The 11,135-nt window shown below is 44.9% G+C and overlaps 2 protein-coding genes and 1 non-coding gene across 3 annotated transcripts in view; 2 read left to right on the top strand and 1 right to left on the bottom strand.

Moving 5' to 3' along the window:
• tm4sf21b (transmembrane 4 L six family member 21b) overlaps positions 1–1,626 on the top strand; it is a 2,629-nt gene extending 1,003 nt beyond the window's left edge. The window contains exons 2-5 of the mRNA XM_069177891.1: positions 678–743; positions 905–1,056; positions 1,167–1,350; positions 1,538–1,626. Coding sequence (XP_069033992.1) covers positions 678–743; positions 905–1,056; positions 1,167–1,350; positions 1,538–1,540 — 405 coding nt within the window. The 3' untranslated portion in view covers positions 1,541–1,626. The remainder of the gene's footprint in view (positions 1–677; positions 744–904; positions 1,057–1,166; positions 1,351–1,537) is intronic.
• Positions 1,627–1,968: 342 nt separating this feature from the next.
• Positions 1,969–2,040, bottom strand: trnaw-cca (transfer RNA tryptophan (anticodon CCA)). The gene has a single exon. It is a non-coding gene; the product is annotated as a tRNA-Trp (tRNA).
• Positions 2,041–4,397: 2,357 nt separating this feature from the next.
• Positions 4,398–5,968, top strand: LOC138215628 (lysophosphatidic acid receptor 6). The gene has a single exon (XM_069177883.1). It carries the CDS (start codon positions 4,398–4,400, stop codon positions 5,394–5,396), a length of 999 nt encoding a protein of 332 aa, XP_069033984.1. The 3' UTR covers positions 5,397–5,968.
• Positions 5,969–11,135: the final 5,167 nt, after the last annotated feature.

Raw genomic sequence — 11,135 nt, forward strand, 5'->3', positions numbered from 1 at the left:
ACACCTATAATATAAAGTCCAGGTCATAAATGTGATAATCAGATTGCTCTTATCTTTTTGCGGCTCCACCTTGAAATCAATGATATATTTGAACAGTTCTTGTCTGATGTGGGATTTGTTGTTGTATTTATGTGTTTATGTGTTTATGAATCTGTTGTTTTTATTGACTAACAGTGAGACAGAAAGTCAACATCCTGCCATCACTTGGGTTTTTCATTGATGTCAATATGTCAGAAAACATTTGAAAAAGTATGTTTTATATAATGTTTGACATTCTGACAGGAGAGAATGAAATATAATAAATATTTTGCCTGGTGTGCTGCTATTGACCGTGTGTGTGTATCTGTGTGTGTGTGTGTGTGTGTGTGTGTATCTGTGTGTGTGTGTGTGTGTGTGTGTGTGTGTGTGTGTGTGTGTGTGTGTGTGTGTGTGTGTGTGTGTGTGTGTGTGTGTATCTGTGTGTGTGTGTGTGTGTGTGTGTGTGTGTGTGTGTGTGTGTATCTGTGTGTGTGTGTGTGTGTGTGTGTGTGTGTGTGTATCTGTGTGTGTGTGTATCTGTGTGTGTGTGTGTGTGTGTGTGTGTGTGTGTGTGTGTGTGTGTGTGTGTGTGTGTGTGTGTGTGTGTATCTGTGTGTGTGTGTGTGTGTGTGTGTGTGTGTGTGTGTGTGTGTCATCAGGCGCTCGTTCCCGCCATCCACATCCACCTGACCAGTGCAGAGAAGTGCTGCGCCAACCGCTGCGGGGTGAGTGGACGGCCTCACATTTAGATGATGCTGGATGTAAAGTACAACACTGACTGGGATGTTGGAGGTGAACGCATCCATCCTACCGGTGCCGGTTCTGATTGGGTCTCACTGTGAGGCTGACGGTGTTCCAGCTCTGACTCCAGCTGTGCTCCCTGCAGATGTTCCTGTCCATCGGGTTTGCGGCCCTCGGTGTGGCCGGCGCCGTGTTCAGTCTGAGTGTTGCTGGTCTCGGGCTCACTAACGGGCCGCTGTGCTTCTGGAAGAACACAGAAAGTCCGGTGCCCCAGTGGGGAACGCCCTTCTTCAACAGGTGCATTTAATAAGTCACTTACAAACTGTACTGGGAAGTGTATTCAGGAGATACCACGTGGCGGTCGTGCTCGTCTCGGTAGTCTGACGTCACCGCTCCTCTGTTTCCAGCACCGGGGACTACCTGTCTGACAAGGCCACGTGGTCGTGGTGTGTCCTTCCGGAGAACGTGGTGGAGTTCAACGTGGGGCTGTTCTCCACCCTGCTGGTGGCCGCCAGCGTGCAGCTCGTCCTCTGTTGCATCCAGATGGTCAACGGGCTGTTCGGATGTCTCTGTGGCACCTGTGGAAAGGAGGTGAGACTGGAGAGGAAAGCTCAAACTCAGGCACAGATGTTCCTGAACACCGAAGGACGAGTCCGGGTTCACAACTAGAACCATGTTACCTGGTGAAATGGGTTCCGAGAGGATTCAGGACTTCTCCAGAGATTGAACTGGACTGTGGTGCGTTCACTGACCCCGTCTCTCTGTCTTCTCTCAACAGTAAGCTGAACGGAGACACGCCCACGACTTCTGGAAGAACAGCTGAGGGTTCATCAGCTGCTTATTTAAACTCTTCAGGAGGAATGACTGGGAGGCCCACCACTTACTTTCTTCACTATTTTATTTCTCAGATTACAGATTGTAGAGCGTGAACAGATTTGCGGTATTTGAGTCTATAACCGTGTTTAAAATGTTGAAAATATTTTGTAATAAAGCTCTGAACATAATTTAACATTGTGTCATTCTTAGATAGCAGAGAGATGCTAACAGAGGACTCGTGTTCAAAATACAACCAGCTCCCATCCAGAGAAATACATTAAAATACAGAAAACAAACCGTAAATATCACTGCATGATGTGTAAATACAATATTATGGTGTGGAGAGTTGGGAGTAAAATGTAAACACGTTCAAATAAATCCCCAAAAAACTTATGACCCCGACGTGATTTGAACACGCAACCTTCTGATCTGGAGTCAGACGCGCTACCGTTGCGCCACGAGGTCGGCGTGGGAAGCGGTAGGAAAACACAAATAAATAAATCACATAATCAGATGGTCACATGATCCAATGAACCCGGACTCAATCTGCAGTATTACGTTCAAAAGTTACGTTTTCATTTATCGGCCTGTAGGGGGCGCTCACTAGCAACGTGTAATGGCTGAGGCCAGATTGGATCGGGGGAGGTCCGCTCTGCCTGTGATTGGTTGTTACGTTTTGGGAAGGAGAACTCGAGCCGTACAGAGACCAGCTGATTGGCAGTTAAACAACCAATCACCACAGCTTAAAGTTTAGAGCGCGCTTCCCTGCAGGTGATCCGATCTCTACCAACAACGTGACCTCTGGCTCTAAATTCATCCCTTACACCAGCGGTGTTCAACGTTTGTCAGGCCAAGGACCCCCAAACTGATAGAGATGGAGCAGGGACCCCCTACTAAATATATTGTATAAAATTGTGCTTTATATTAAACTGGAGGAGTGCAGGAGGCTTTGAGGGACAGGTCCAGGCTTGGAGGGACAGCTCCAGGCTTGGAGGGACAGCTCCAGGCTTGGAGGGACAGGTCCAGGCTTGGAGGGACAGGTCCAGGCTTGGAGGGACAGGTCCAGGCTTGGAGGGACAGGTCCAGGCTTGGAGGGACAGGTCCAGGCTGGTCTCCTGCTGTGGGTGAACCGGTGTCCAGCTTGAGAGCTCCTGTGTGTCGCTGAATGTGCATTTCTGACTGAAAGATAACATCTTCTGCCTCCATTTATCCATTCACTACAACATGTTGGATTCATGTTAATGTGTATTTAAAGACGTTTAAATTCGTGGAAAAACAAAATTTGAAAAAAAAGAAAAGAAAAATTGTCTAATCAACCAAAAATTTCACAGACCCCCTGCAGTACCTCCGCGGACCCCCTAGGGGTCATGGACCCTGTGTTGAAGAACTCTGTCTTAGCGTTTGATTTACATTAAAACAGTCATTTCTGAGGCACCCTGTGTTCATCAGTCAGACCTGCACAGTCAGCAACAACACATCCAATTAGACCAACATTTTCTGATGATGTCATTTGGCAGTACACTAATTTCTCTTTTCCCTGAGTCAGTTTTTTTTATTGCCTCATAATAATTCATTGATAGACATCAGCAGGTCCACAGGGAGTCTGCACAAAGAGGTGGACATGTGCAGAGGAAGAGGGAGGTCTGATGATTGATCAACTTCCTGTACTGAGTCACACACCTACCAGGTTACAGACTCCCATGCTTCTTCTTCTTCTGTGGATCTGCACTGCGTTGGATCGTCCAGCAGGTAAAGTCACCTGTCGTTTACTGTCACCTGTACGACTGCACTCCATGTGCCACTCAGGTTCATCGGAAGCATTCAGACACAAAAAGGTGGTCAAACGTGAGTGAGTTTCAAACCTGACGATAATTCAGGTTTAGAAATTAGAAGGCAGAAATAAGTAGTTACAAGTAAATAAATTCAAGAAGCTTTCAGGACAAAAAAAGAGACTTTTTCTGTTATTTCGGGTGAAAATCTCACGATGTTCACCGATAATTATTTACATGTAAACAGTGTTTCGTCAAACAGTTCTACATTTTTCTGGAGAGGAACTACAGACCATTTTGTCAATTTGCTGCTGAGTGCGTCTGAAGTCTGTTCCACTTTTACAGCAAATGCAACGTGATTTGACAATAGTCCTTCTTCATTTTTATATTTATATACATCACACAGAACCACACAGCTCGAAGTCTTTTGTTGTAAAAGTAAAAAAAAAAAGAAGAGATGCAATGATATTCGTTCTTATTTTGGAGATAACAACCTTTAAAAACATCACGTGTTTTGTGGAAGAATTCATAAAATGTGTTTAGAGAACGTTGTTCTATCTTTAAGAAGAACATTCTGGAAACAAAACAAAACAACAAATTCTTCCACAAAAATGTGAGTAAAACTTTGCATCTAAGTGCAGTTCAACAGCACCACAAGTTCCAGTTTCCAAAATGACTTTTTTGCAGAAGGACTGTTGACACATCTGCAGCTCTTGTAGCTCATCGAGGTCTCGGAGGGGTCGCTGAGAAGCGACAGGAAACCACAATCAATAAAAACACATCTCTGACAACAACCGCAGGGACACAAGTAGCACGGCAGGATTACTGTGGCTGTTTTGAAAAAAGGAAATGACCTCCATTTTCAGTGCTCACTATCTTTCTCTTCTCAAGTCTCCAGTGAACGACAGAACGGGTCATTGGTCCGTCCTGTCTCCATGACAACAGATGATTCATATCAGTGTTTTCTCATCCCGACTGAAGCCAAACATCCACCTGTTCTCACAACCACTCTCACTTCTTCTTCTTCTTCTGTGTGACGGCTCTCAGGTCTTCATGTCCATCAACGGCTCCATCACCGGGTCCATCACCGGCTCCATCACCGGGTCCATCAACAGGTCCACCGCCTGCCACACCAGCAGCAGAGACGTGGACTTGCTCCCTGTGTGCCTGTACTCCTCCATCTTCATCGTGGGTGTCATCTTTAACCTCGTAGCTCTGGTGTTTTTCTTCAGGAACATCAAGTCCAGATCTCAGACCATCGTGTACATGACCAACCTGGCCGTGGCGGACGTGCTGCTACTGTTCACGCTGCCCCTGAGGATCTACTACCACCTGGGCTTCTCCGACCTCCCGCAGCCGCTGTGCGAAGGCCTCGGCTTGGTCCTGAAGGCCAACATGTACGGCAGCATCTTCCTCCTCACCTCCATCTGCTTGGACCGCTGCATGGCCGTGAGCTTCCCGATGTCGCCGTGCGTTCAGGGAGCCAGAAAGAAGGCGTGGCTGGTGTGTGTGGGGATCTGGGTGCTGACCTTCGGGGCCAGCCTGCCCATCTACCTGTCCAATCACAAACAGGTGGTCCACGACAACTGCTTCGACGGGCTGCCGGTCTACGCCACGCTGCCGGTGGTGCTGGTACCCACGCTGCTCCTGGGCTTCGGGACCCCGTTGGTGCTCATGCTGGTCTGCTCCTGGGGTTTGGTCCGAGCGGTCCGCCGCAGCACCGTGGCCCAGACTCGCCTGGTGGACTGCAGGAAGATCCAGAGGATGATCAGCACCAGCCTCCTGGTCTTCCTCTTCAGCTTCCTGCCGTACCACGCCGCCCTCACCTTCCTCTCCATCCACAGGGAGGACATCTCGTGCCCCCTGCTGGCCGTGTACCGCTACAGCCTGATGGTGGCATGTCTGAACACCGTGCTCGATCCCATCGCGTATTATTTCACCACCGAAACCTTCAGGGGGAACATGGACATGAGCGCCGTATGGAGGATGTTCCCTCTGAACAGTCAGAGTTCAGAGGTGAACAGCAGAATCAGAGTGCCGAACAACAGCTGAACAACTCAACAATAAAAAAATACTCACTTTGTTTTTAGTTTCAAATCACTAAAGTTAGAAAAATCAATGAAATAAAATTCAGGGTAGATGAGCCAGTAACACCTGCCAACTTTTATTTGGAAATCATACAGTCGCTGCATTTTTTTTGGACATTTTATCACATTTTTACATTTCAGATGAAGAAAACTGTTAATTTCTCTCATTAATCTGCACTCAGTAACATTGAAACATCATTTTAGACATTTTCAATTTAATACTTGGTATCAGTTACAGCTGAGTCCTACAATCCTCAAGTCTTACTTTAATATTTGCCCATGACTTTGTGACGGCACCAGTTCCTCTCGCAGCCCACCATGATGCTGCTGCCCCCGTGCTTCACTGTTGGGATGTTGTTCTTTAGCTTCACCCTTTTCCCTCCAAACATTTGATGGCATCACTGCCAAACAATTCACTGTTTGTTTCAGCAGACCAGCTGATATTTCCCACCTTTGTCTTCATGTGTGGCTGCAAACTGTTCTCTGCTGTTTTTATGGCTTCTTCCTCATGGTGAATTAAAAGTGAAATAATTTGTCTACAAACACTTGTTGAAAAACTGATGGGTGTCGCTAGCTCATTGACTGTTTTATAGTTTAGTGTGAAGTGTTTAAAAAAGTTTTAATGATTTCCCTCATTGTGTTTAAACTTCTGACTTCAGCTGTAGATGGACGCTGATCAGGAGCAAAGATCAGTCATGTGATACAGCTGATCCGTCGTGATGATTGTTACTTTCTTTTATTCATTTCATTATTTAGTTATAATATTTGTGACAGAAAGAGACAGAGAGGACGTTGGTGAACCAGCAGCCTTGTGATTACAGGACCTGTGTGTGTGTGTGTGTGTGTGTGTGTGTGTGTGTGTGTGTGTGTGTGTGTGTGTGTGTGTGTGTGTGTGTGTGTGTGTGTGTGTGATGGAGAAGTACCCACTGTGCTCTTGCCTGCGGTTTCCTGAGTGTTGCATGTTCATGTGTGTGTGTGAAACTTCAGCAGTGAAGACATACTTTCAGACTTTAAGGGCTTCATGTGTGCAGCAGGCTGTCAGGTCTTCTTGCTGTTTGAAATAGGTGACATGAATGTAAAAGAAGAGGATTTCATGTAGACCTACTTGTGAAGAGCGTCCTCCTTTGACTGTAGGGAGTGTTTGTGTGTGTTCTTGTACATCTATCAGTGTGGGGACCAGTTTCAGAGTGAAAACATTTCTGTAATGTGAGAATATTTTGCTCCTCACTGCATCATTTAGTGAAGGTGTCAAAACTGGACAACATATTGCAGGACTTCTGATCCTGCCAAACTCAGTAAAGTTGTGTTGTGAACTATGAGACTAGAGCGCCCCACAGTGGCTGGACACAAAACAACACATCATCCAGGACTTTTCTTTTTCTGCAAATACAGATGTAATGCTGTCACACATTTAAGAGGTGTAATATTCACCGAGGGGCTTTAAATCATGTAATGTGAGCCTCGTTCAATAAGAATAATCATATATAAACAAATATGCATGTATTGTAATACCATAAAAGGCACAAGAAGTGTAATGAGGTCCAAGTATTCAGATCTGAAGAACTTGGAAAATTGCTCTTGGTTAAAATTAGGCATCATAATCTTGACAATTGATACCTGAATTAAAGTTGAGGAAATCAGCACATTTCCTTCATAACTGACTGTCGTCACTAAGCAGCAGTTTGTTGGACGCCAGTCTCTCCTCTCCCGTTTGTCTCTGATTAACATCCATGTTATTAATTCTACAACAAAAGGAACCTTTCAATTGTGATTTCTAGTGAATTCTGGGGAAACAATGAAAAGGATGAGAATAACCTTCATGTCCGGTTCTGTGGTGCAGAGTAAAGCTTGGTGTTGGTCTACGTCACAGATTAATGAGTCTCTCAGTCTGTCCACATCGCAATGTGAGGACAAGAAGACGGACGGTGTGTGTGTGTGTGTGTGTGTGTGTGTGGGAGGGGGAGGGGGGCTGCAGGCTGTGACGCGCTGCCCGCCACCGTTCAATCTGTGTCCGGAGAGGACGCTTCGTCCCGCGGACACAACAGTGAGCCGGAACTACACCTGGACTACACCTGAACTACACCTGAACTACACCTGGACTACACCTGAATTACACCTGAACTACACCTGGACTACACCTGAACTACACCTGGACTACACCTGAATTACACCTGGTCTACACCTGAACTACACCTGGACTACACCTGAACTACACCTGGACTACACCTGAATTACACCTGGTCTACACCTGAACTACACCTGGACTACACCTGGACTACACCTGAACTACACCTGGACTACACCTGGACTGCACCTGGACTACACCTAAACTACACCTGAACTCCACCCGGTCTACACCCGGGACACGGTGGACTAACCAGCAGGTGAGTCGGTTTCACCGTTAAAGCGTTCAACGGGCGACAGGAAGGAGAAACACTGAACTGCAATCCAGTGAGATAAATCAGATAAATCAGATAAATCAGATAAATCAGCGGAGCTTCTGTAAGTTTCTCTCCAACTTTAAACGTTTCCTCTTAAAGGAAAACAAACTTCAAGAAAACAAGAATAAACGTTTCTTCTAAAAGTTCTCTGAGGTTTGAAGTGTTGCTCCACGGTGAGAATAAATCTGTCTGAGACGTGAAGTTCAGCAGCTGATCAAACTCCGGTTGCTCCTCGGCAGGTTTCTGCTCTGAGAGACAACCTACAGCTCAGACATGAAGTCATTTCATGTTTATGTATAATTGTGGTCAGTCGGTTCCGGAATGTCCTTCTGGAGACGCGCCGGGTTGTTCCCCTGTCGGCTTACTGTCCAGCCATTTGGTCTGCAGTAATCTCGTTTGACTGATCCTGCAGCATTAACCCGACTCTCTGGGCCAGGTCAGTACACGGTGTCACGGGGCTGCAGGTCGGATCTCCTCCCGGTCCACCTGCAGACCTCTTGCAGGGTGGTGCAACTACATCAAACTCAAAAATGCAAAAATACAGGATGTCACTCTTTTATTCTGATGATGATGCATTCGAGGCTCCATGGCAACATAGATATGATTGATTCTTTATTGTATTATAATTTATTGAAAATATTTTTAAGATTATTCAGAAACATGTGAAATGTAAACAAAGACAAATCTAACTCACGTGCACTAAAACTGTATTTGTCTTAAAGCGTTTTCCTCTGAGGTTGTTGCAGCACGTGATCCTCTCTGACACGTCGGCGGCTCCTGGTGGAGGACAGTTGTTACTTCTGTAGATGTACAGATCAGAGCAGCTGTCTGTCTTCCTGTCTGCTGACTGGTCATCAGAGAACCTGCAGGTTTCTCTCTCTGACCCTGTTCAACGTTGAGTCACACATGCTGTTGTTGTAGTACCGGGTGGAGCCACCGGGTGGTGCTGTTTCCTGAATGCTGTGCTGTGATCTGAGGCTTCATTAATGACACCTGTCCTGTAACATTCAGCCCAATGTGAGGTCGGAGATCCCTGCAGAGTAACACAGGTGACCTTTGACCTCTGGCCGGTCGCTCTTCATCAGATCATGTTACGTTTATTCGTCCACGTCGTCATGGTTACTTCTGCTGCTTGTTTCGGTGTGAATCAAACTGGAGACAACAGAAACGCTCCATCATTCTGTTTTCATTTCTGTTCGTCTGAGTTCAGAGCTTCATGTGATCTGAACTTCATTCAGATTCAGACTTTCACTGACTTCACCTATATTTACATGAGCTGGAGGTGCATCCTGTTGTCGTGAGTGTGTGTGTGTGTGTGAGTGTGTGTGTGTGTGTGAGTGTGTGTGTGTGTGTGTGTGAGTGTGTGTGTGTGTGTGAGTGTGTGTGTGTGTGTGTGTGTGTGTGTGTGAGTGTGTGTGTGTGTGTGAGTGTGTGTGTGTGTGTGAGTGTGTGTGTGTGTGTGTGTGTGTGTGTGTGAGTGTGTGTGTGTGTGAGTGTGTGTGTGTGTGTGTGAGTGTGTGTGTGTGTGAGTGTGTGTGTGTGTGTGAGTGTGTGTGTGTGTGTGAGTGTGTGTGTGTGTGTGTGTGTGTGTGTGTGAGTGTGTGTGTGTGTGAGTGTGTGTGTGTGTGTGTGTGTGAGTGTGTGTGTGTGAGTGTGTGTGTGTGTGTGTGTGAGTGTGTGTGTGTGTGAGTGTGTGTGTGTGTGAGTGTGTGTGTGTGTGTGTGAGTGTGTGTGTGAGTGTGTGTGTGTGTGTGTGTGTGTGTGTGGAGGAGGGGTGTGGGGGTGGGGGGCTGGTCAGGAGCAGCTGGTGCAGCTCTTTAACAAAGGAATCAGTTAACTAATTAGAGGCTTTACTTCTAAATTTAGAGGCGGAGCCTCTTTCTGCCAGCATGCTGCTCCCAGAGCAGCTCTGCAGTGCACACATGTAGCATGTTAAACATGTTTAACATGTTTAGCTCTTTCTGTGTTTTCATCTCTGCTGTGCTCAGGTTGACATGTCTGATGGCTGCTGGTGAACATCTGATGACCAAATGAATCCAGTTAAATATTCAGAAGCTTTAATAATGTACAGACACTAAATTCTATTTCAAACAATAGACATACATCATAAATATGAAGAAACGGGATTAAATACAGGAAGTTTTGAGTATTGAATGAAAATCTGTACGTTATTAAAGCTTCTGAATATTTAACTGGATTCATTTAGTCATCAGATGTTCACCAGCAGCCATCAGACATGTCAACCTGAGCACAGCAGAGATGAAAACACAGAAAGAGCTGTTAAAGTTGTTTTGTGTGTTTTGTGTGCAATCAACAGAGAAAGTCTATTATGATTTAATTGCTCACCACTTTATAATAAATCTGCATCATCTCAACTCAACATCTAGTTTAAGATTTTAATGAAGTTCATATTGAACTGATTTGTGGTGAAGTTGTGTTCAAACTCTTTTAGTTTCCTTTAGTGCTCAAAGTGTTTTACAGAAAATTAAATGCAGTGTTTCAGATAAAAACATGTAAAGGAACAAAAAAAACATGTTGAAATGTCATTTAAAAAATAAATAGATAAAATGCACAAGAACAGATCAAATTAAACACAAAACAACATTAATAAAATAGAATTAAAATATACAGTTGTTGCCGTCACAACAGAATTGGATGTTGCTGCAGAGAAGCTGCAGATTGTAAAAGATGGACGCTTCACACACATGTTGAACGCAACACAGAAGATCTGAGAGGGACACCTCTGTCCTTTAAATCAGTTTTGACATCATTCACAACGGGACGTGAGGTCGCGGTGACCTTTGATCAGCAGCACAGAGCCACAAACAAAAGGATTATTTACTCTGGCAGAATTATAAAATAATACGTTTAGTTTAGTTATGAAACAGTAGAATACTCTGAATATAATATTATATCATTGGTTGATTATGAGTTATTACAGAAACTACATTCCCAGTCAGTCCATCACACCGTCTGCAGGTCAAAGGTCACTGAGCATCCTGGTGACATGAGAGAACATAAAGAGAGAAACCATCAATAAGAAGTGAAAAACCTTTTTACTGGTGTTTTATTGATGAAACGTTATTGATTCTGGAGGTGGAACCAGTTCATCTACTTTCAATAGTCAGATGGTTTTATTTCAAAGAAACCATGTGAGAAGGTTTCGAGGACAAAAGTCTCTTCATTGGAATTAATAACAAATCACAGACAATAGGCACGTTTTTTATGATGTCACAGGACTGGAAAAAATATGTATTTCTATA

The sequence above is a fragment of the Embiotoca jacksoni genome, unplaced genomic scaffold, assembly GCF_022577435.1.
Source record: "Embiotoca jacksoni isolate LCO1_2020_lvr unplaced genomic scaffold, fEmbJac1.0.p SCAF_78, whole genome shotgun sequence".
Taxonomy (NCBI): domain Eukaryota; kingdom Metazoa; phylum Chordata; class Actinopteri; family Embiotocidae; genus Embiotoca; species Embiotoca jacksoni.

Bases quoted from the DNA above. Each gene is read 5' to 3' on its own strand.
- LOC138215628 (XM_069177883.1), top strand. From the start codon at position 4,398: ATGTCCATCAACGGCTCCATCACCGGGTCCATCACCGGCTCCATCACC.